The 24295-nt window shown below is 36.2% G+C and overlaps 1 protein-coding gene across 1 annotated transcript in view; it reads right to left on the bottom strand.

Annotated features, from left to right (window-relative positions):
• Positions 1-240: 240 nt before the first annotated feature.
• The window catches only part of MINDY2 (MINDY lysine 48 deubiquitinase 2), a 67665-nt gene continuing 43610 nt past the window's right edge, over positions 241-24295 (bottom strand). The window contains exons 6-9 of the mRNA XM_036302990.1: positions 21315-21457; positions 8908-9081; positions 7478-7678; positions 241-6006 (exon numbers count right to left, since the gene is read on the bottom strand). Coding sequence (XP_036158883.1) covers positions 5878-6006; positions 7478-7678; positions 8908-9081; positions 21315-21457 — 647 coding nt within the window. The 3' untranslated portion in view covers positions 241-5877. The remainder of the gene's footprint in view (positions 6007-7477; positions 7679-8907; positions 9082-21314; positions 21458-24295) is intronic.

Genomic DNA, 24295 nt, shown 5'->3' with positions numbered 1-24295 from the left:
CCCACAGTAAAGTAGAGGGGAAAAGACTGGTTTCTTCTTGCTATATTTCAAGATCATTTTCTCTGCAATCTTTATACCATTTCACTTGCTATTCCCCCAAATCTGTGCCACAATTCCATTATTCTGCACAAGTCCCAGAGAAAGACTTGCATGCACTAACTTTAGGAAATAACTTGCAGGTTCCTCTGAAGTTTCCCAGGTGAAGGTTACCCCTTTGCTGACTGTTGTGTAGCTATCATATACCCAACTTCTATTGTCTTACCTATGGTGTGCGGATCTGAAAATAGTCATCATTTTGTTGAAGAAGATAGAGGCTTTTAACAAAAAAAACATTGGAAGCTTTTCAAATCCTCATCTTTAAAAATCTTTAAAACTTAGATATCCTATGTACCCTAGAAAAAAATGATTATTTCGTAGAATAAAGATATAAAAAGGAACAATAAAAACTGACAAAATTGGGAGACACACAGGATATCTCTTCAAAGATGGTCAATTTTAGTCTTAAAATACATCCCATTAGTTAGAACTGCTCGGTTGGGCATTTGTTATAATGTTCATTTTGACAGGTTGCTGATTTGGGAACTTAAGTGGACAATTTAGTTTCCTGACTTCCTATTTAAAACTGTATCTACTGAAGCCAGGATCGCCTTCATAATTTTGCTTTGTGCATTTCCTAATCCAAGAGGCATCCCTTCCTCTCAAAACAGGCTATATAGGGAGGATGGATATAAAGTTTTCAAAGCTATTGGTGACAAATTACTATATGATTTGAAGAAATTCTTAGAATTAACATCTGACGAAATACTTTCTTTTAGGAAAACAATACAATTCTTTTTTTTTTTTTTAATCTACTGTGGTTTAAAGCTTAGGTTTTATTTTTGCCATGGTATTTGAACACCTTATTTGGGATAGTACCATGTCCTAAAACAACAACATGTTTTAGGCAGATAAGTCTAATTTCCTTCTTTCTTGGAACAATAGTATGAAACTGAACTTGTGGCAGTAGTTGAAGACTTTTACCCTGTTTTTGAGTTTAATATTTTTGAGATAGAAGTGAAATTAGAAACTAGAACCCTTCATATAAAAATATATGCATATCAATTTATTAAACTCTAATTTCTTAACAGCAGAAACATAAGGATTAAAACAAAACCAAACCCATGAGGATTAAGTAAGATATATGCACGATTTAATATCTAGATAGATCTTTAGAGTTAAATTTACCAGGGTCCTGCAATTTGTCAGATTCCATTATCTCTATTTAGCAATTTATTTTGTCCAGGAAGCCTTCTATTTTAAATTTTACTTTGTTTTATAGTGTCACCCAAGAAGAATAACCTCAATTCTTCATGTTTTCCCAATAGCTTCAGAAGTGCTGGACATCATTAAAAAAAAATATGACACCAATTACCAGAGAACCTAAGAACTCTGATTCTGATGAGTTCCTTTACCACCTTCAGTCACTTTCTAAATAGAATTTAACCACACATTATCAATTAACATTTTATACTAAAAAACAAATAATTTAAATAGCCCCCCAAATGACAGTATTTGAGAGATCTAAATGAATTCCATCCATGCAATAAAGTTTACATATATGGTATTGGTAACCTACTACCACTGTACTTTGTTCCATGGAGGAAAAAGCAGAGAATCTAAATATTTAGACACATGAAAGATATTGGGAAAAATAAAAATTTAATGCTTTTTATTCTCCCCAAATACTCTTGATTTGGACTCTATAGCCCACTGAACACAAAAGCAACTGTAAAATACATTTCGAGAAGAGATAATACCATACTTAAAGACAAGGTAATTCTACAAATTTTGAAAGCATTAAAAAACTGACTTAAAAAATAGTCACTGGGAGAAAAATATTGTCACTGCACATCCAAGAACAAAAGGTGTGTGATATTTGATTATTTAAGTAGTACTTTGTGCTTATACTATGCCCTTTATTCAGGAGTGCAAAGCACTAAAAAGTAAGCATTATTTACATGTTTAGAGTAAACTGAGGCACAGGAAGTTTTACCAGGGCAAGATAAAAGCCAGGTTTTTAGACATAAAATGATTCAGAATTCCACATTTCCAGTTCCTTAAAATATAACTTAAATACTACCTTTAATGCCTTCACTTTATCAAACTTAAGTAGTTTACAATTATAGTTTAAGTTGTACACTCAAGTAGTGTGTGATAGGTAAAGCCCATAGATTTCCAACATGTTTAAAATAACTGGTATATTGACCAGGAAAGTTTGCTTTTTGCTTTAAAAAAATTCTTTTTAAAATAAATTAGATTGTTTGAGGGCAGTTCTGGAAATTCTTGCCTTGATTTTTCTGCTTCACCTGCCTACATTAATATAGGGACACTAATTTGTTCCTGAAATATATATTGCACTTCTAATCCTTTCCTCTCAAGATCTTCTGTCTCTTAGTGAACTGAGGTGGTGATTCATTAAAAACAAAATAAGTTTTTGTGCAAGTACAAAATGGTTAATGTTAAGTTCAGTCACTAATCTCTGACATTAACTTGCTTAATTAAACTAAGGTAAAAAAGTACGAGGAAAAATTCAAAACATTTTAAGGGATAAGTAGATAAATATTAGAAATGTGAGACAATAAAACAAAATATATGCTTCCAAAGCCTATTCCTAAACTTAAATCTATGCCTCATTTAACTACTAACATGACACCTTGAAACACAGAAGTCACTTTACCTAAGCACAGTGGGCCAGCATATTATAGGAAGCAGTCACTGCCAATTTTAGCTGCCGCAAACTGCTTAGTGTGTGTCTTAAAATGTTGACTCTTAAATTTGAGGAAAAATGCCTAGATTCCTTTGAGAATCTAATAGAAGTCATGGATCCTTGCTTTAGAATACACAATAAGTATTGTTAAATGTCAAAAACCTATTGTGCATCATAGCACTGTTGATTCAATGGAATTATACACAAAGAAAATTCATAGTTAATAAAGACTGTTCACTAACCATAAGGAACGTTTTAAAAGTACGAGAAAGCCCAGTGATTATATATCATTCTTTCATGTGCCTCTTTTGCTGGCTGTAATGTTGACTGGTTGATGGAAATGTGCCCCTAATCTAGCCTATAAATATTAAAAGCAAAAATGTTTGTGTTCTAACTGCTGCTAGCAGTATACATGTAACAATTTTCAAGTACTACAAAATACTGCGAAGGAAAGACTTTAATATACCACTATCAAATTCCTATATACTCAAACCAGCAATGAAATGTCTGAGTATAATTTGTTGCCTTGAGCAAAATATAAGAAAATAAAGACACGATAACTCTAAATTCTTTATAATCTTCAAGGATGGGAAACCAATATCTCTGAGAAGTTTGTTTGTTTTAATAGAATTGAACATTTAATTTTACCCCCACAGTAATCAAAGCAAACATTTTATCATTATTATTCTTGGTATATCAAACATTCTAGGAATGTAAGAAAATCTGACTTGGAAATATTACATAGAAAAAGGCTGAATTAACAAACACATTACATTTTTTAATTACTTCTTATAAGTATACATTGACATCTACTTATCTGATAGCACTGCTGCTTTTGAGTGAGTCTTTTTTTTCTTCCAGAGGGAATGGAGAATGGCAGTATTATCTTTTGAACAAATTAAGTAGACAGCAGCAAACAACAGAATAACTTCTACACATAAATTTTTTAAGGGCAATAAATAGTAAATATAATTATGGGAACATATGCCTCAACTATGCTTTGTAAAATTTCTCAGGATTTATTTATTTATTTATTATTAAAATATACTGCACTATCACTACTCTCTGGGGAAAAACAAACCCTGAAGTTTTAGTTTCCTCCTTCAACCACAATGACAAGCGTAAACCTGGCCCTAGCTGGTTTGGCTCAGTGAATGGAGCATTGGCCTGTGCACTGAAGGGCCCCAAGTTCGGTCCCGAGTCAAGGGCACATGCCCGGGTTGTGGGCTCAATCCTCAGTAGGGGATGTGCAGGAGGCAGCAGATCAATGATTCTCTCTCATCACTGATCTTTCTATCCCCCTCCCTTCCTCTCTGAAATCAATAAAAAATATTTTTAAAAAAAGAGTAAACCTGGACTAAGGTCAACTTGTTTGAGCCAACAGAATTCTGCAGTACATTTGGTTACTTTACCAATGTACGCATATTCTGGGTTATTATCAAGAGACTTACCAAATATTTTATATTAATGTTTTATATCCCAAACAGGTTCTCTGATGATTATCATGCTAGCATAGGAAATTTGAAGGAATAATAAATGGTATAACATAAACAGACATGCAGTACACAAGACATAAAAGATATAGCTTGACCCTGGATTTTTCCCTTAGAATAATTCCTTCCATAAATAAGACTTTGCTTTTTACATGTAGACTAATCCTCTTGGATTATGGAGAATGTTAAGGACATAGCTTAAGCAATCTAGACCACTTTTTCTTTTTTCTTTTTTTGGTAGTCTATTGTCGCCCAGACCACAAAAAACATTCTCCAAGTGGATGCTCAGGTTAGATTGATGCTCTTAAACAAACTTACTGAGGCTTAGAATGTAAATCACGTAACTACTTGCAGCAGCAATAGTCATTTCAAAAATGACTAAAACAAACTTTTAAATACAAAGCATATAAAAGTGACTATTAAGGATAGTTTCCCAAACTATATCTAGAAATACAGAAATACATGTGCTGCCTCATGATAAAGTTCAATAAATATTCTTTCTGAATCCTACAAACACTACAAGACGTTATAGGTTTATTTGGTTCTCATAAGTTAAAAAAATCTGATTGTTTTTATATAAATTCCTCCAACAGATTTCTACTACTGCTTTTTACTAGACTCAGAGATTATAATCTAACTTCCCTTCAGAAATGTGCTTTTTTGTTGGTTTTAACGAAGTATACTTAATTTTCTAGCAAATAAACATGATGTAAATTTTAAGGTTCAAGGTAATTCTAGAAAAAGGTAGACACTGAACTACTTGCTTTTCTACATCCTCATATTTACAAAGCCCAGCATCCACTGTGGTTTACCTCTTACTCTCACTTATTACACTGCCAGTAAATAGCAGCTGTGGTCCAAGTTACCTATATTAAAGATTTCAAAATTCCTCAAAATTTCACAACACTACAAAGTCATAATATCTGATTTTGATAGGATATGAGTATTAGTATTATGTAATTTTTTGCTACTGGAAAAAAAAATACAAGTCTTTATTTTTTCTATCTAATTAAATCCGAGCTCCATGATCAGTTCTTATGATAATATCTAAAATGTACATTCCTAAAGAAATGTAAAGCTGTTTTAGGGCTGAACTAGTCCAATATACAATTAAGGATTATTTATTCCTGTCATTTTTTTTGTCTTTTTTTTCCCTTTTAAATCCCTATATTAAACCCCTGGTTTCTTGTGGATTAGATCATAATTTAATATTGAAAAATTAATTTCAGAAACTATTGTGCTAATATTTAGTTTTCAGGAAGGAATCAGACAAAATCAATTACCTCCATTCATTGTTAGAACAGAAGATAAAATAGCTTACTAACTGATATGAGTTATGAATGTCACTATGACACAAAATTTGCTGTGATTTGCTTATTTGGCTACAAGTGCAGTATTTTTCATGAATGACAACACACAGCATTTCCAACTTGTAACAGGAAACTCCAGCTCATAAATAGTGTACTGTGTGACTTGAAAAGTCTGATTATAAGTTAAGTAACAACCTTTCCCCTGAAAAACATGAACAAAATCCATTGGGAAATCAGGCACAGACGGTATTTATCGGTTTTTCTTCCTTTCCTCCTGTGGTTTTGTTTCTCAAGACATATAGATGGTTTCAATAGAATCCAACACTTGTTACAAAATAACACAGCTATTTTTTTCCTTTTCTTTTTCTTTATCTTTTTCTCGAGGTTCCTTTCGTTTACGTTCACTATTTCCCGATTGTCTTCCACTTGACGGAGAGGCTTGTGCTGGCTGGCTTTGCTTTAGAAAAAACAAACAAGAAGAAATTACCTCAACTTTTCTTAACTATGCTTAATCATAGTTATCTAGAAAGAAAAACCACAAGAGTGAAAGAACTCATTAATGAAAAAAGAAGCTATTGGCATATAGCCTTGTTACGTTACATGGTATCTGAGTAGTTGCCTCTACAATTCTGGATAGATATATAAATTATTCTAAGTAAATAGAAATTTCAAACAATAAATAACATCAAGTAAGATTATGTTGCCTAAAGTCTCAAATTCAAGAAATATTTATGTTAAAGTTTAGAGAATGTTAATGAAAGTGATACCATTTGGTAAACTATAATAGTTCTCTAAGCCCCCATTAACTACCATAATAAACAGATTTTAAAAGAAAAAAAATATTGAAAACTGAGTGTGTGAAGTAAGTGTATTCAGTGAAATAAGAGAAAAAGAAAAGTTTTTTAAAATCCTCACCCAAGGATATTTTTTCCATTGATTTTTTAGGGGAAGAGAGAGGGAAAGACAGAGAGAAACATCGATTGGTTGCCTCCTGTATGAGCCCCAGGGCCTGGGCTGGGGAGGAACCTACAACCAAGGTACATGCCCTTGACCAGAATCACACCTGGAACCCTTTGTTCTGCAGGCCGACGCTCTATCCATTGAGTTAAACTGGCTAGGGCGAGAAAATTTTTAATGAAAAGCTAATCATAAATGTAGGTTTTAACTTTTAAGCTTGGGGTAGTCAATATTTGAGCTAGAAATAGATATGTTACACTTATTTTCATGGAGACCTCTATATTTATATCTTCATCAGCTCTTAAAGGACATCTCCCTTTCTTACAGTGCTGGCACGGTACAGTTAAACACAAAAAGGGGGATTTTCCCCCCATTTAATGCAATGAGATTTAACATATAGAAACCGACTTAGCCACATTTACAGTGCATAAAACATTCAACTGGGAAGAGTAAAAAGTGGGAAAGTGCTAATCTTGGTTAGATACTTAGTACATGCCAGACACTGGGTTTAGTTGTTCTCAACCACAAACCCAAGAGTTAAGTACTATCTCCTATTTTACAGACAGGGAAAATGAGGCTAAGAGGCAGATGACTTTGTCCAAGGTGTTACAGGAAATGCAAATCCACATCTACCTGATTCTGGAGCCTACATTCTTCCCGTAATAGCTCACACTGCCCTCTGATTGACAGAAAAGACTGTTTAAATTGGTTTATATTCTGTGCAGCTATTAATAACTTTAAAAAATAAATTTGAAAACTCTTGTCATCAGAACCTTATGAAAAATAACTTCAGTAAATGAGAAAAATAGTAAGATAACCACAAAAATAGGATAATGTTATAAAACCTAATGGGCGCTAAAATGCTTACATAATTAAAGAGTCAATATATAATTTAAAAATGTTTATCTCAGCACAAATTTCTTTATTGTTAAAGTGATCATTGTGTTTAAGAATGAGAACACTGTTTTTACCTGAGCCTGGGTAGAAGCAGAAGTAGAAGCAGCAGCAACTGCTGCTTGTTCCTGTTCCTGGTAATATTGAGAAGCCCGTCTATCCTCTTCTTCTTGGAGTTTCTTTGCGAGTTCCAAATCACTGATTCCTTCCGGGGCTTGTTCCCAATTGATCTCTTGGCTCTGCTGTTCTTGTTGTAGAGATAATGCCATAAGATAGTCCTAAGAAATGAAATTATAACCATCTTTAGCTATGAGACATTACCCAAGAACTAATGAGTGTAAATATAGAGGTTATAACTACAAAACTAAGAATGGCTTTTTAAAAACGTACCAGAGCTTAAATATAAAAACAAAAGTTATCTAAGTGCTTCTGCTTGGGACCTAGCTGGTTTGGCTTATTGGATAGAGCGTCAGCCTGAGGACTGAAGGGTCCCAGGTTCGATTCCAGTCAATGGCACATGCCCAGGATGTGAGCTCAATCCCCAGTAGGGGACGTGCAGGAGGTAGCCGATCAATGATTCTCTCTCATCATTGATGTTTCTATCTCTCTCTCCCCTCTCCCTTCCTCTCGGAAATCAATTTAAAAAAAAAAAAGTGCTTCTGCTTGGGAATATTAACTTATTTCAGTGATGCTACTATTGTTCTAAATGGTTTTGGAATTCATCTGAAATTCTTTCTAGAAGAAGTACATAAGGCATTAGAGAAAACTTAAAAATGTTGCCCCTGCCTGGCTGGTTTGGCTCAGTGGTTGAGCGTCACCTATGAACCAGGAAGTCATGGATCAATTATCAGTCAGGGCACATCCCCAGGAGGGGGTATGCAGGAGGCAGCTGATCAATGTTTCTCTCTCATCGATGTTTCTATCTCTCTATCCCTCTCTCTTCCCTTCTCTCTTAAATCAATTTTTAAAAAATCTTATCTGTCTCAGTTCTAAATGGGAATTCTACTCACTAATCTACTCTTTCTACTCACCTACACTTTATCCAGTACATGCTATCTTCAAGACTCCCTCTTTTATACGTTTTCTAATTAGCCAAAATATATCTCAACCATGTACTCATCTCTTCATCTCTATCATCTCTTGCTTGGACTACTAGTCTCTACTTATACCTGTGTCCTTCCTCTGTATTCTCCACCTCGCAACCTTTTAAAAAGGTGAAGTAGTTCATGTCACTTCCATGTGATATACCTGGCATATCTTCCCTACCACAATGAAATAAAATTCAAACTCTTTACCATAACCATCACAGCTCTCTATGATCTGGCCTTCTGAACCAAAGTGTATAATTAATATGCATATAGAATGATGACTTATCTATTTAGGAAGTGTCAGAAAAATTACATAAGGATATTAATGAATAAATCTTTGTTCCAAAGTTTTGGATAACTAAATTTATATTTGAAAGGAATGAACATTTTAAATAATATGAAGAAATAAACAAATTTACCTGATCGATCTGATCTTGTTGTCCTCTGTATACAGTTTCAGGATCTGAAGGAGGCCGCAGATGAAAATCTGAGTCACAGAAATTTCCATCACCATCAACATTATGAAGGCTTTCCCAAACAATTTTTTCTTCAGTAAGAAACCCCTGGTCTGTTACCAGCAAATACAGTAGACCCTTAATAAGAAATAACAAAAGAAAAAAGACTCATAAATTGGTAAAAACTAGTTCATACTTATTTTTAATATGTTTCTATTGATTTTAGAGAGATTGGAAGAGAGAGAAACATCGATACGGGAGAGAAACATCAATGGGCTGCTTCCTGCATTCCCCCTACTGGGGATTGTGCTCACAAGCCAGGTGTGTGCCCTGACCCGGAATCAAACCGGTGCCCTTTTGGTTATGGGAGGATTCTCAACCAAGCCACACCGGCCAGGCAAAACTAATTAATATTTAAGAGAAATCTTATCATCTGTATGCATAAAGCATATTAATTACTCCTACTAGTTAGATCTGTATAACATAATAAATAGTAGACCAAGTAGATATCTTATTTGCTCACTGAATTAAATCTAGCTGGCTTTGAATATAGTTTATAATTGGTACACTATAGTATAATGAAAAATTATACTATAATTTGAGGAGCTCCTGGCATGTTCAACAAGTAAATGACTTATAAATAGCGTTTGGGAGGGAGGTTACAATCTCATTTCACAAAATAGAAAAATACTATACAAGTTCCTAAAAATACATCAGGTAATAAATAAGACACAGTCATAATAAAATGATATCACTCTGCCTATAGTCATAAGCTAATATGACTAATCCAATCCATATCAATTTTTCCTTTCTCTGTACCAACAGTACTTTGTACCTGTTTCTATTGTAGCCCTGAATCACACTATACAATAATTGTGTTTTTCTGCTTTATTCCCCAGACTACATGTTTTAATCTTTATATCTCTGGCCCTTAGTGTAGTGTACTCATAAAATTGAATCAATCAACTTTATTGAATCAATCAATGAACTCATATTAATAGTCACTACCAAAGAATTTAGCATTGATCTTTAATTTTTCATATGTATTAGTTCTGATTCCAATCATGTGTAAGTGTCTCTAGTATACACGTAAGGATTGTAAGCCATTTTTCTTCAGATTTGCCAAAGATATCACTTTCATTTACCTGTTGAAAGTTCCTACTGGTTAATACAGTGTTTATTACCAGAGCTTAAATATAAAAACAAAAGTTATCTAAGTGCTTCTGCTTGGGACCTAGCTAGTTTGGCTTATTGGATAGAGTGTCAGCCTGAGGACTGAAAGGTCCCAGGTTTGATTCCAGTCAGTGGCACATGCCCAGGATGTGAGCTCAATCCCCAGTAGGGGACGTGCAAGAGGCAGCTGATCAATGATTCTCTCTCATCATTGATGTTTCTATCTCTCTCTCCCCTCTCCCTTCCTCTCAGAAATTAATTTTTTTTAAAAAGTGCTTCTGCTTGGGAATATTAACTTATTTCAGTGATGCTACTATTGTTCTAAATGTTTTTGGAATTCATCTGAAATTCTTTCTAGAAGTATATAAGGTATTAGAGAAAACTTAAAAATGTTGCCCCTGCCTGGCTGGTTTGGCTCAGTGGTTGAGCATCACCTATGAACCAGGAAGTCATGGTTCAATTATCAGTCAGGGCACATCCCCAGGAGGGGGTATGCAGGAGGCAGCTGATCAATGGGGAACAGTTTAGGCAGCTGACCATACTTTGCATATTCTCTCTTATCATCATAATTAATCTTAATAAGTTAAGAATAAGAAATTCCTTTAAAGAGGTTGGTGGTGTGGGTAGAGAAATTACTGAATTAATTCTGATGCTTTAAAAACTAAGTAATTATTTTTAAACATTTATTATATGTCCAGCACTGTGGGATATAGCTCGTCCTAAAGCACAAGCTCTTTCCTGTTGTCTACTAGCAGTTACATTCAAGAGTTAGCTGTAGATAGCGATTAATTTATAGTGATTGAAATTACTATAATAACATGGAAAGTATTTATAAAGAAAAACATTTTGATATAAAGTTTGAAGACATTGTTTTAAGCAAAAATTAACTCCAGATTCATACTTAAAAAAAAAATCAGATATGTTTCAATTCACCCAATACTTAAATGCTCATCATATGCTCAGCACTACGCTAAGTGCTTGAGGATTCATATCATAGAAAATAATGATCCTACCTTAATCTGGTATTAGGTGCCCCTTTTACATGATTCCATAGAAACCTGCTCTTTCCACTTTATACAATGAATTGTAGTTGCCTGCTTACTTACTCATCCCTCTGAATACATTTCAAGCTCCTTGAGAGCCAGAGCCATGGTCATCATTATCTAACCTATTTTTAATACCCAGTTAGGGTGTACCTTGTCCTAGGATAATTTAAGAGAAAAAATAAAGTTCTTTCCAGCCAATTTTCTACTGAATAGATCTGATCTTTCTGTTTACACTTATCACAATACATTTCAACATACCATTATATTATACAATATTTAGGCTTTATAATTTAGTTTATGTAGATCATATAATGATTGGCTGTGTGCTAGGGGAAGAACCATAATCTTATCAATATTTTTTTTTCCAAATGACACTTTAGGGTAGGTAATTTCTAGGAGGGTTTCCCTTAAAGCTGTTATCATTCAGCGCATATGAATATTTATACACTTTTATCTAAAAGGGTATCCCATTCCTGGTATAACTGACCTGTCTTCTCAAGGACCATCAGCCTCAATTTCTTCCTCTTTTAGATCTTGACATTTATCGAAAAGGTCTGTAACTGGTCCACTGTCAACAATGCTGATTATTACTCAACAGTTCCTTTATATAAATTGCAGTGTAGAATAGCAAAGTATGTATTAGTATAGTACTGAACAGTTTAGGCCCATTTTTTTCCCGAGAGTCTACAGTTAAATTACCATCAAGAATACTTTTTGCCTTTATACCCACAATCACTTTTGCTGCATTATCTAGTCAAAGCTTTCTTTTCTAAGCTTTTAATCTTCCTTCTGATCTCATTCACCAGTCTCTAAAATACTAATTTCATAAAAAATAATAGAGAAAGCATGTATTAAATTCTTAAATTATTTATTAATGTATAAAATGTATAAATTATATAAAAATGATAAAGAAATGGCATTAAATAATTTTTATCATTTTATAAAATAGGCAATTGGATAATAAAAGAAAACTGGTAATATCATCATAAATTAGTTGTATACAGAGTATGAATAACATAGTGAGAATATCATCACAATTTATAAATTGATAAAATAAAACTTGGCAAATGTAATAAAAAATTAAGTAATTCCAGCCATTAAAATATGGAGAAAAGCACTGCCTGAATATTTTTGGTTAACTAGTTTGGACTGAAATTACTTAATACCTTTGAACTTCAGTTTTCTTTTCTCATGAAGTAATAGAGACATTAAGATCAGAAAATTTTTAAGAGATTATAAACTGAAAGATGAATATTACTCCTACTTAACAAACATAAATCTCATCCACAAATACATCTACCCAGAGAGGCAAAGCTGTTGAAAATGTGGGCTTGAAGTCAGGTTGGGGCTGCTTACAAGCTGAGTGGTCTTGGGCAAGTAACTTAGGGCCTGTAAGCCTTTTCTTTCAGCTGTAAAGTAATAAGGGAGTAATAATATTCACATCTCATAGGGGAGTTGTGCAAATTAAATAAGATAATGAATATAAAGTAGTTAGCACAATGTAAGACACATGGTGCTTAATAAATATAAAGTATTACATTCATAAATATCACCTAAATTTATCTCAGTTTCTATATCTATCTCCTTCTCCTGTCTCCTATTTGAAAGAAAAAGATAAATCTCTTGGCCTGTACTGTGGAATTTATTACTTTCCTTACTTCTTAAAAATACATTTTATTGATTTTTTACAGAGAGGAAGGGAGAGGGACAGAGAGTTAGAAACATTGATGAGAGAGAAACTTCCATCAGCTGCCTCCTGCACACCTCCCACTGGTGATGTGCCCACAACCAAGGTACATGCCCTTGACTGGACTCGAACCTGGGACCTTTCAGTCCGCAGGCTAATGCTCTATCCACTGAGCCAAACCGGTTAGGGCTACTTTCCTTATTCTTTTTCCACATTTCTGTATCCACTGTCCCCATAAAAAAAAAAAAAAAATTTAGAGATCCCTGGGGACCTGCCCCGCCCAAGCCCTGTGCAGAGCCATTTGCCGGATAGCCTCAGGCAAACGCTAGATTAGCACCGCCCTAGAGATCCAGCACAGAAGCTCTCCCACTGCAGACACAGCGGACTCTCATAGCCAGTTAGCCTGGAGGTCAAATCACCCCCGGTATCGCCGACAACAATCAAGGCTTAACTACAACAAGACTGCGCACAAAGACCACTAGGGGTGCACCAAGAAAGCATAAAAAATGCGGAGACAAAGAAACAGGACAAAACTGTCAATGGAGGATACTGAGTTCAGTACCACACTTTTAAGGTCTCTTAAGAACTGTCTAGAAGCTGCCAATAAATGTAGTGAGATCCTCAAGAAATCTAATGAGACCCTCGATGTTATGATAAAGAACCAACTAGAAATTAAGCATACACGGACTGAAATAACGAATACTATACAGACTCCCAAAAGCAGACCAGAGGAGCGCAAGAATCAAGGCAAAGATTTGAAATGCGAAGAAGCAAAAAACACCCAACCAGAAAAGCAAAATGAAAAAAGAATCCGAAAATACGAAGATAGTGTAAGGAGCCTCTGGGACAGCTTCAAGCGGACCAACATCTGAATTATAGGGGTGCCAGAAGAAGAGAGAGAGAGCAAGATATTGAAAACCTATTTGAAGAAATAATGACAGAAAACTTCCCCCACCTGGTGAAAGAAATAGACTTACAGGTCCAGGAAGCGCAGAGAACCCCAAACAAAAGGAATCCAAAGAGGACCACACCAAGACACATCATAATTAAAATGCCAAGAGCAAAAGACAAAGAGAGAATCTTAAAAGCAGCAAGAGAAAGAAACTCAGTTACCTACAAGGGAATACCCATACGATTTGCCGGGAGCCGATCCATGCTTGCTGTTTCAAGGGACCTGGCATATATGGCATACTGTTCTTAATATGTTTGCTCACCTTCTTGGCACTATGTGTTTTAACCAAGGTCTCCTCTCTGAAAAAGGTTGTTTCCCCAGGTAGGGATTTTCCCCTGAAGTTAGGGAGGGAATAAAACCTCTTAACTAGTGCCAGGCGGGTAATTAATCACTTTAACTACGAACAATCATGCTTAAGCTACATAATCTTTACTCCCTGGAATGGAGATAAGAAACGCCCTAACCTTTGTAATAGAGATTGGTAGGATTGAATCAACTGGTATAAATACAGATGTAGTAAGACAGCAAGAGACAGAACTTAGAATACGGAACCAAGAGAGACAGAACCTAGGCACAGAACCTACACAGAACGTTCTCTAGAGACAGAAGAACTTCGCGGGAGAGAACATGGCAAAAGATCCTGGACAGAAACTGGCCTCAGAACCTAGAGACAGAACCTAACGAGAGAACATGGCAAAAGATCCTGGACTGAACCTGACTACAGAAACTGGCAAGAGAACCTGACTAGAACCTGGTGACTGAACCTGGCTAGAGAACCTAGCGAGGGAACATGGCTACAGAACCTGGATGGAGAACCTGGAGAACCTAGCAAGAGAACATGGACACAGAACCTGGCTGGAGATCCGAACCAGACCTTCGCTGGAGATCCAGACCGGAACTTGGCTGGAGATCCTGGCTAGAGATCCTGGCTAGGCTGCTGATCAACTGAAGACTGTCTCCATGTCCTTCCTTCTTCGCTGACTCCGTCTATGCCTTTGGGGACCCCTGGACCCGCTGGGGTTGGACCCCGGCACAGTTACCTACAAGGGAATACCCATTCGACTGTCAGCTGATTTCTCAACAGAAACTTTGCAGGCCAGAAGGGAGTGGCAAGAAATATTCAAAGTGATGAATACCAAGAACCTACAACCAAGATTACTTTATCCAGCAAAGCTATCATTCAGAACTGAAGGTCAGATAAAGAGCTTCACAGATAAGGAAAAGCTAAAGGAGTTCATCACCACCAAACTAGGATTATATGAAATGCTGAAAGGTATCCTTTAAGAAGAGGAAGAAGAAGAAAAAGGTAAAGATACAAATTATGAACAACAAACATGCATCTATCAACAAGTGAATCTAAGAATCAAGTGAATAAATAATCTGGTGATCATAATAGAATCAGGGACATAGAAAGGGAATGGACTGACTATTCTTGGGGGGGAAAGGGGTGTGGGATATGCGGGAAGAGACTGGACAAAAATTGTGCACCTATGGATGAGGACAGTGGGTGGGGAGTGAGGGCGGAGGGTGGGGCGGGAACTGGGAGGAGGGGAGTTCTGGGGGGAAAAAAGAGGAACAAATGTAATAACCTGAACAATAAAGATTTAATTAAAAAAAAAATTTAAAAACGTGACCATTTTTTAAAAAGTATATATTTTTATGGATTTCAGAGAGGAAGGGAAAGGGAGAGAGAGAGAGAAACATCAATGATGAGAGAGAATCATTGAATGGCTGCCTCCTGTAAGTCCCACACTGGGGATCGAGCCCAAAACCTGGGCATATGCCCTGACAAGAAATCGAACCCTGAGGTTGATGCTCAACCACTGAGCCACACCACCTGGGCGAAAGTAACTATTTTTGATGCATCAACCACCTTTTAAAAATAACTAAATTAGCCCTAACCAGTTTGGCTCAGTGGATAGAGCGTCGGCCTGCGGACTGAAGGGTCCTAGGTTCGATTACAGTCAAGGGCATGTACCTTGGTTGCTGGCACATCACCAGAAGGGGGTGTGCAGGAGGCAGCTGATCGATGTTTCTCTCTCATCGATGTTTCTAACTCTCTATTCCTCTCGGCAAAAAATCAAAAAATAAAAAATAAAAAATAAATAAATAAAAAATAATTAAATTAAATAAATATTCATTTAAATGTAGTCTTCTGTGGAAAACAAAATTCCCACTATAGTCTTAGTCAAAGAAGAAAGAGAATGGGCAAATTTATTTCTTTAACATGGCTTCAGTACTTATCTACAGTTGTATCTTCTCCTAAACTAATCTTCACTTCTAATCTCTAAATGGAAAGTTAAAGCAAACAAACAAAAGCCAACCTCAAAAACCCTGGTTTTGAATATACTCCAGAGAGATGTCAGTAATTTGAAGCCAACAGGTAGAAGGAACAATTATGACGTGGACATAAAGTTGATACTTCATAAAAGAATGATCAAGAGCGAGACATGTCATTCTATATGCCAAAGACCTAGAAACTAGGGGATCTGCAATCGAGGGCCAAGGAATCAGTAGTCTATCTTACTTGAGAGCAAGCAGAAAGTACTGGAGAAGTGAAGGAGGATCATAAAACAAAACAGGATAAATAGATCTTGGAGATAGAATAATTAGTCATGATCATATGAGAAGCAAAACAGAATGTTTCTAGGAAAAAGGTAATTTATTTAAAACTCACTTTTACCCGAAACTGGTTTGGCTCAGTGGATAGAGTGTCGGCCTGCGGACTGAGGGGTCCCAGGTTCGATTCCGGTCAAGGGCATGTGCCTGGGTTGCGGGCACATCCCCAGTGGGAGATGTGCAGGAGGCAGCTGATCGATGTTTCTCTCTATCGATGTTTCTAACTCTCTGTCTCTTTCCCTTCCTCTCTGTAAAAACTCAATAAAATACATATAAAAAAATTTTTTAAAAAAAATATAAATAAAACTCACTTTTATACTGTCAAGTTTCCTGCCTGTATAAAAAGTCACCTCACATCTAGAACCAGAGGAACGGCCCTGAGAACATCTGTTCTGTTGGTAGGGTCTCCTCCTGCTGCTTTCAGTACTAATCTAGTTGTGCTGATAAAAAGCACACATGTTCATAGTAGAACATACTCAGCGTGGTTTTGCCATGATGATCTGTCCAATTCAATTGTATAAGATTAAGTGGAAGTACATGGAGCAAGGTAACAAGTGGTAGCAGAAATTGGAGATGTGTGTATTTGCTGCCAATGGACAGATGAGGGATGAATAGTTTAATCAAGGATTAAGGAGAGTGCTATTACAACTAATAACTAACAAGAGCTGGACTTGATTACTTTGCTAGTAATAGAGGAAACAGCAGAGGTACTTGCCCAGAGTTTAGAAATAGTAAACCACAAAACTAGGAATGATCAGAGGACTTTTCAGCAGGAAGTCAATTAGTATCTGTGGTCAGAGAAAATGTCATGAGAATCTGTGCAATTAAAACCATAGGAGGTCATATTGTGTTAGTTAGAAAATGTGAGATTGATTGGTAGATATTATACCTGGGGGGAGGGGGGGGGAGTCAATTTGATCAACACATCCATTGTGACTGTAATGGCAAAAGGCCTAATAAAATGTCTATGGAGCCCTGCTGGTGTGGCTCAGTTGGTTGAGTGTTATCCCATGCACCAAGAGGTTGCTGGTTCGATTCCCAGTCAGGGCATATATGATATGATATGATATGATATGATATGATATGATATGATATGGGTACCAGAAAGCATAAAGATGCTTTTCGCAAATTCTAATACAAATAAGCTCCACTAATAAAATAGTAAGTTTGTAGATATTTATGACTGATTGTCAATTTATTATTATAGGCCCCTAGTTACAGACACCATTTATCAGTAGTAGAAAGAATTCTATCCAGCTAGGCCAGAGTAGCTCTCAGCCAGTTGGGCATCCTCTCCTGCACCGAAAGGTGGCCAGTGCAATTCCCAGTCAGGGCACATACCTGGGTTGTGGGTTCGATCTTTGGTTGGGGCACGTGCAGAGGACAGTCAAATGATGTTTCTCTCTCACATCAATATTTTTCTCTCCTTTCCTCTCTCTAAGCATGCCCTCAGGTGAGGATTAAAAAATATTTATCCAGATATTAAATTTATTTTATTGTTGAAAGTATATCTGAATTCTGTGGGATGAACTATGTTTATAGTTCATCAGAAAGATAGGAAGTAAAGTGATCATTAAATACGAATGCATAAAACGACCCTAAAAATCTTCAAAAGTGCAATGTTAAAAGACATTATGAAGATCTAATGCAGTATTAAATGTAGCCTTACCTTATTTGAAAAAGCAGCTTTCTACTTTTTTTCTTACTTGTATCATTATTAGATCACAGATTCCTGGCCCTCAAGTTCATAAACAACTACAAAAACTCAACCCAGGAATCAGTAGTAGAGAATAATGGTTTTAATGTTTAATAGGTTTAACAAAACAAGGGAACAATTTTCCATCATATTTCTTCAGTAAGCAAATGGATACCATTTTGGTTTTATTTTTTTAAATACATTTTTATTGATTTCAGAGAGGAAGAGATAGGGAGAGAGAGATAGAAACATCAATGAGGAGAGAGAATCACTGACAGGCCGCCTCCTGCACTCTCCACACTGGGGATTGAGCCCGCAGCACGGGCATGTGCCCTTGATCGGAATCGAACCAGGGACCCCCTCGGTCCGCAGGCCGACACTCTATCCACTGAGCCAAACTGGCTAGGGCTTGATACCATTTTGGAGGAACCCCTTCCTAAATTTTATTAAATTGTTCCGTTAGGGCTTCTAGTTCTACAGCAACAGCCAAAGAAGTGTAGATTTTATTGTAAATCCAGTTAATTAGTTGCTAGCTCAATGAGGAGGGAAAAGTGTCTCTGACTCTTCTAAGCAATGTACTCACTGGGTACTCTGCCAGAAGTAAAGCAGTGTCTTATTTAAAGACTGTTAGGATTAGAATTATAGTTCTTTTTTTTTTTTTTTAAACTGTATTGTTGAGAGTATTACAGATGTCCCCCTCCTCCCCCACTCCCCCTTCTACCAGGTTCCTGCCCCACCCCAGGTCCAATAGGAATGTAGAAAATAGATGGAGAGGCTTATAATGGGGGCATAAATAAATAGCACAAAGGCCCATAAGACCCCTGGAAAACACAAGATTTACATCATATTAAAATGGAGTTAATTCACCAAATGTAATGCATGGTCCTTGATGAGAGCCTGGTTTGAACAAATCGACCATAAAACTACATGGGGACAAATGGGAAATCTGAATATGGACTGGGTATTAGATTATATTAAAAATTATAGTTAATTTTGTTAGATGAAACAATGGTACTGTGATTTATTTGAATGGAAATGTTCTTGTTTAAATATGTATATTGAAATATAAGCAAAAAGATGAAAATAGTATCATGTAAAAATTGTTTAAAAAGATGAGTATAATAGGCACACATTAAATTAGTCTTGTTATTTTTCTGTAAGTTTGCAATTTTTCATAAAAGCAAAACAAAACAAAGCTCAAAAAACAGTGTTCCTAGGAGACATATGTAATACTCTCTGTGATACTTCAAGCAATAAAACAAAATTTAAAAAAACAAACAAAAAAACAGTGTTACTATTTCAGCTTGGCTGTCAATATAGTAAACAATGGCATTTCCCCTAGTGACTGGCCACCAGGATAGCTGTTCCTACTTATCCCTTCTATATAAATAAGATCACCTTAATGAAGAATAGTATTTTATTTGCTCTATACAATATTTATAAATTCGGACAATATCAGCATGTTCATAATACCATCATGTTCCTGAATTTCTTTGCTCTTCTACTCTTTGTTGCACCCACTTACAAAGTCCCAAATCTAGAATAACAAACTAGCCACCTTCTCCATGAATGTACTCTGACAGATACTCTTGCAAAAAAATTACACAAGTAATAATTACCTTCCCAACAATGCCTGGTGATTCTTCTTAATTTCTCCCGTTACAGCTTTCTCCCACATGCTATACAGACTGCTTCAAACTTTCCTTCTATGAAACCAAACCGCCCCACTCAGGCTCAGTAAATGATCTGCCTCCCACATAACAAACAAAAGCATTCACAGTAACTTCCTCTACTTCCTGCCATCAAATCTGTAAATCTCCCTGCAGCTATACTCATAGTCTATTTTTTCTCTCCTTTACAATGAAGAGGTCTTTTTTTTTTTAAATTGATTTCAGAGAGGAAGGGAGAGGGAGATATAGATAGAAACATCAATGATGAGAGAGAATCACTGATCGGCTGCCTCCTGCATGCCTCACACTGGGGATTGAGCCCGAAACATGAGCACGTGCCCTTGACTGGAATCGAACGCAGGACCCTCCAGTGTGCAGACTGACGCTCTATCTACTGAGTCAAACCAGCTAGGGGTGAAGAGGTCTTTTTTAAAACAAGGGTCAATCTCCTTCACCTGTGAACATTCCTATCCTTTTGCACTCTCTTAGGAGCCTCCCAACATCAAATACCCCTCTCCTAAATCCTTATCCTTTCTCTATTGAGTCCGTCTATATTTAAACATGACTAAGTCTCTCATATTAAAAAATAAAAAACACCCCCTGGATTCCAATACAGCTATGAGCCATTATGCCTCTGCCCGCTCCCGAACTGTTTCAAAGAGGTGCTTAATCTGTTTCTAGTTTCTGACATCCCAAGCATTTATTAACCAATTCAAATTGAGTTTTTCCTGCTGCCACCATTCTCTAAGATACCAATGAAATCCATATCGTTAATGGACTCTTCTCCAGTATTCTCTCACCACCATTTAATAACTGAGATCTCCATTCTTCTTGATACACTATCTCCCTTTTGGTTTACATGATGCTATATTCTTTAGATTTTCCTTTTATTTTTTTCTTTCCCAGTCTCCTTTGCTAGTTCATACTCCTAGCTAATCCTTAAATGTTGGCACTCCTCAAATCTGTCCAAGGCCCTCTCTTTTAGTCTCATGCCATATTTTTCTTGTAAATCTCCTCCTATGCCAAAATTACTATTTGTACACAAAAATTATTCCAGTCTTGAACCATTTTCTGAACATTTCCACTTGAAGCAATGCCTCAGATGCCTCTGAAGTAACAATTAAATAGCTAATCCAGTGATGGCGAACCTTTTGAGCTCGGCGTGTCAGCATTTTGAAAAATCCTAACTTAACTCTGGTGCCGTGTCACATATAGAAATGTTTTGATATTTGCAACCATAGTAAAACAAAGATTTATATTTTTGATATTTATTTTATATATTTAAATGCCATTTAACAAAGAAAAATCAACCAAAAAAATGAGTTCACGTGTCACCTCTGACACGCGTGTCATAGGTTTGCCATCACTGAGCTAATCCATTCTATCCTAAAAAAGTATTTAATAATTACCTTCATAATTTGATGGTTAAGGAATATTATGCTAAATTTTTCTATTTTGAAGTAGATAAGACATTTCTAAATCAAGTTCCTTTAATTTCAATTAACAAACAGTTATTTCTATATCATACCTTGTATTTGGTCATGGTGCTAAAATGATTATTCCGAAAGAACACACAAAGTTCTCCTTCCTGAACCGTTGAAGTTAGTTCACATAATCCATGGTATGTCAGTTGAGTGGCTGTGTTATTTAGAAACTGCTCAGCTACAAAGCCTATGGAACCAATGCACAATATTAGATGGAAGAATAATTTCAAAATTAAAAAAGTTTTTCTATTTTCATTGTGCTAAAGTATGAAGAAAGGCCAGTCAGAATAAAACTTCTACAATAACATGATGGCCCCAAATTGGAGATTCTACCTTTTTATTTTAGAAGATGTGTCTATACACATCCCCATCCTAAAGAAAACAGTCACATGAAATTCTTTTTATTAACTAATATATTTATATATACTTTACCTACTTTCAAAAAGGATTTCAGGCAGCTTGCAACAAAACACATAGATACAGTAAAACTAAAACCCACTAAAACAAAAAGGCAAGAGTTAGCAATTTAAAAAGTGCATAGGAGCCCGGCCAGCGTGGCTCAGTGGTTGAGCATTGACCTATGAAGCAGGAGGTCACGGTTCGATTCCCGGTCAGGGCACATGCCCAGCATGCAGGCTCGATCCCCAGTGTGAGGCGTGCAGGAGGCAGCCAATCAATGACTCTCTTTTAGCGTTGATGTTTCTATCCCTCTCTCTGAAATCAATAAAAAAATATTTTTAAAAAAGTGCATAGGAGTAAAATATGTATGTCAACAGCTCCTTCCCCGATAATAGGTTTTTCAAAATTAAAAGTAGTCTTAACAAATTAAGTTGCTTAAGATTTTAATAAAGGTCCCAGATAATTTGAAATTCACAAACTGTTCAATTCTTGCCTTAAAACTAAAAGTAGGCATAAAAATGAAGAGAAAACAGTGGATAACTGATGCCATTTTATCCTAATCTCCTCCAACATATGCCACTCTATATCTATCTATCTATCTATCTATCTATCCATCCATCCATCCATCTATATCAAGTTCAGAAATAGAAGTGATCTCTTTTGTTTTCAAAACATAATGAAATACATGAAAGTTTTCTGCGATTTAATTTAAAAGACATGTATAGCTGATCCTTGCTAATGGCCAAATTTGCCTACTAGCTAAAATTTACTAACTCCAAAATCAATACTTGCTGTGCACTTTCAGGGTCATTCCTGGATATGTGCAAAGCTGCAAAAAATTGAGTCACAAAAAAAAATAAAAAATTGAGTCACCAAACATGCACATTCCACACTGAGATCAAACAAGGCAACACTAGGCCTTGTTTCAGCTCTCACACTGTGAACAAGTGTCCTTTTCACAGTCTATGGAGTGCCACATTCTTCACATTTTTGTGCTTTTGGTGGAGTGATTTTTACTGTGTAAAATGGCCCCCAAGCGTGATGCTGGAGTGTTAGCTGGTGCTCCTAAGTGCACAAAGTCTGTGATGTGCCTATGGAGAATACACAAATTTTTATAGCTTTGTCCAGGTGAGTTATAGTGCTGTTTGCCATGCATTTAATGTTACTGAATCAACCATATAGTATATTGAATAAGATGTCTCTAAACAGAAATGCACATAAAACAAGGTTATATATTTATCAGTTGATGAAAAGCTTGTGACTAAAGGCTCACAGGAACCTAATCTTGCGTTTCCCGTAGGAGCACTGGTTTAGTATTCACTAATTCAGTGTTCATAGCAACTTTATAGAACAGCGATTTTCAACTGGTGTGCTCAAGAATTTTTAAAACATGCAATGCCTGCCCTGGCCAGTGTCTCTCAGCAGTTAGAGTGTCGGCCTGTGCAAGAGTCGCTGGCTTGATTGCCAGTCAAGGGCATGTACCTGGGTTGCCCCCGGTCGGGGCACATGCTGAAGGCATGTGTGTCTCTCTCACATCGGTGTTTCTCTTTCTCTCTCTGTCTTTCTCTCTCTCTCTCCTCCTTCCTCCCTCCCTTCCACTCTCTTTGAAAAAAAAAAAGAAAAAGGGCAATGGAAAAAATATCCTCAGGTGAGGATTAACAAAAACAAAACAAAACAAAAACATGCAATACCTGACTATTTAGTCAGGGGCACTGACCTCTTTTCCCTTAGGTTGTCAAGTAAAAACATGATAACAGCCAACACAATAGCCGTCCAGTATGAATTAAAATTATATCAGATTGGCAAAAAATATATTTTTGGCGTGCCACAGAATTTTAGCAATTAGTTTTTATGTGCCATGAGATGAAAAAGATTGAAATTCGCTGTTACAGAATGTAACTACTGGGAATAATGAAAATCAACTGTATATATATTTTAAAAGCCTGTATTTCTCTTCTTCTGATCTTTCTCTTCTTCCTTTTGTTCCCTTTCTGAAGAAAAGTCTCAGAAACAATAGGGGGGAAGAGAGTGCTCTAAAACAGCGGTTGCCAACCTTTTAGATCTCACGGACCACCAGTGGTACTCGGACCACTGGTTGGCAACCGCTGCTCTAAATAAAGTTTCGTAAATGAGCAGAGAGGTGCAAATACAGGGTGTTAATAAACTGACACCTCAACAAGAAATTGAAAATAAACTTGGAAGGGCCAAGGCAGCTGGAGAGTATAGGTTTATTCCACTTACTCTCCATCCCTCTCCCTTATTATCAAGCCACACCAAGTCAAGCTGCAAAGTGGTTGTAAAATGTTATCCATATATCACACTATTCCAAAGAATTGTGTAAGGCAGGCGGGGAAATGCAAAATTGTTATATAGAAGGCCACAGCCAAAGGAAATTTATAGCACATTTGCAACTTCTGAGGTTTATACATTTAGAAATAGTCACCTCCCTCAATTACTATTATTACTTTGCTAAGTACTAAATTACTGAGTAGAATGGGTGTGTTATATACTAAAGCACTTAATGTTATATAGCATTTTAAAAGTAAGTAGATGCCTGTGCTGAGAGGTACCACTGCTGCGTTACCAAACCCTTCCTTCAGAAAGATGTTTCTAAATGGGCCTCCCA

Source organism: Myotis myotis, unplaced genomic scaffold (assembly GCF_014108235.1).
Source record: "Myotis myotis isolate mMyoMyo1 unplaced genomic scaffold, mMyoMyo1.p scaffold_m19_p_1, whole genome shotgun sequence".
In the NCBI taxonomy this organism is placed as follows: Eukaryota; Metazoa; Chordata; class Mammalia; order Chiroptera; family Vespertilionidae; genus Myotis; species Myotis myotis.
Note: the sequence above shows the minus strand (reverse complement) of the source record. Positions and strands in the feature narration are given on the sequence as shown.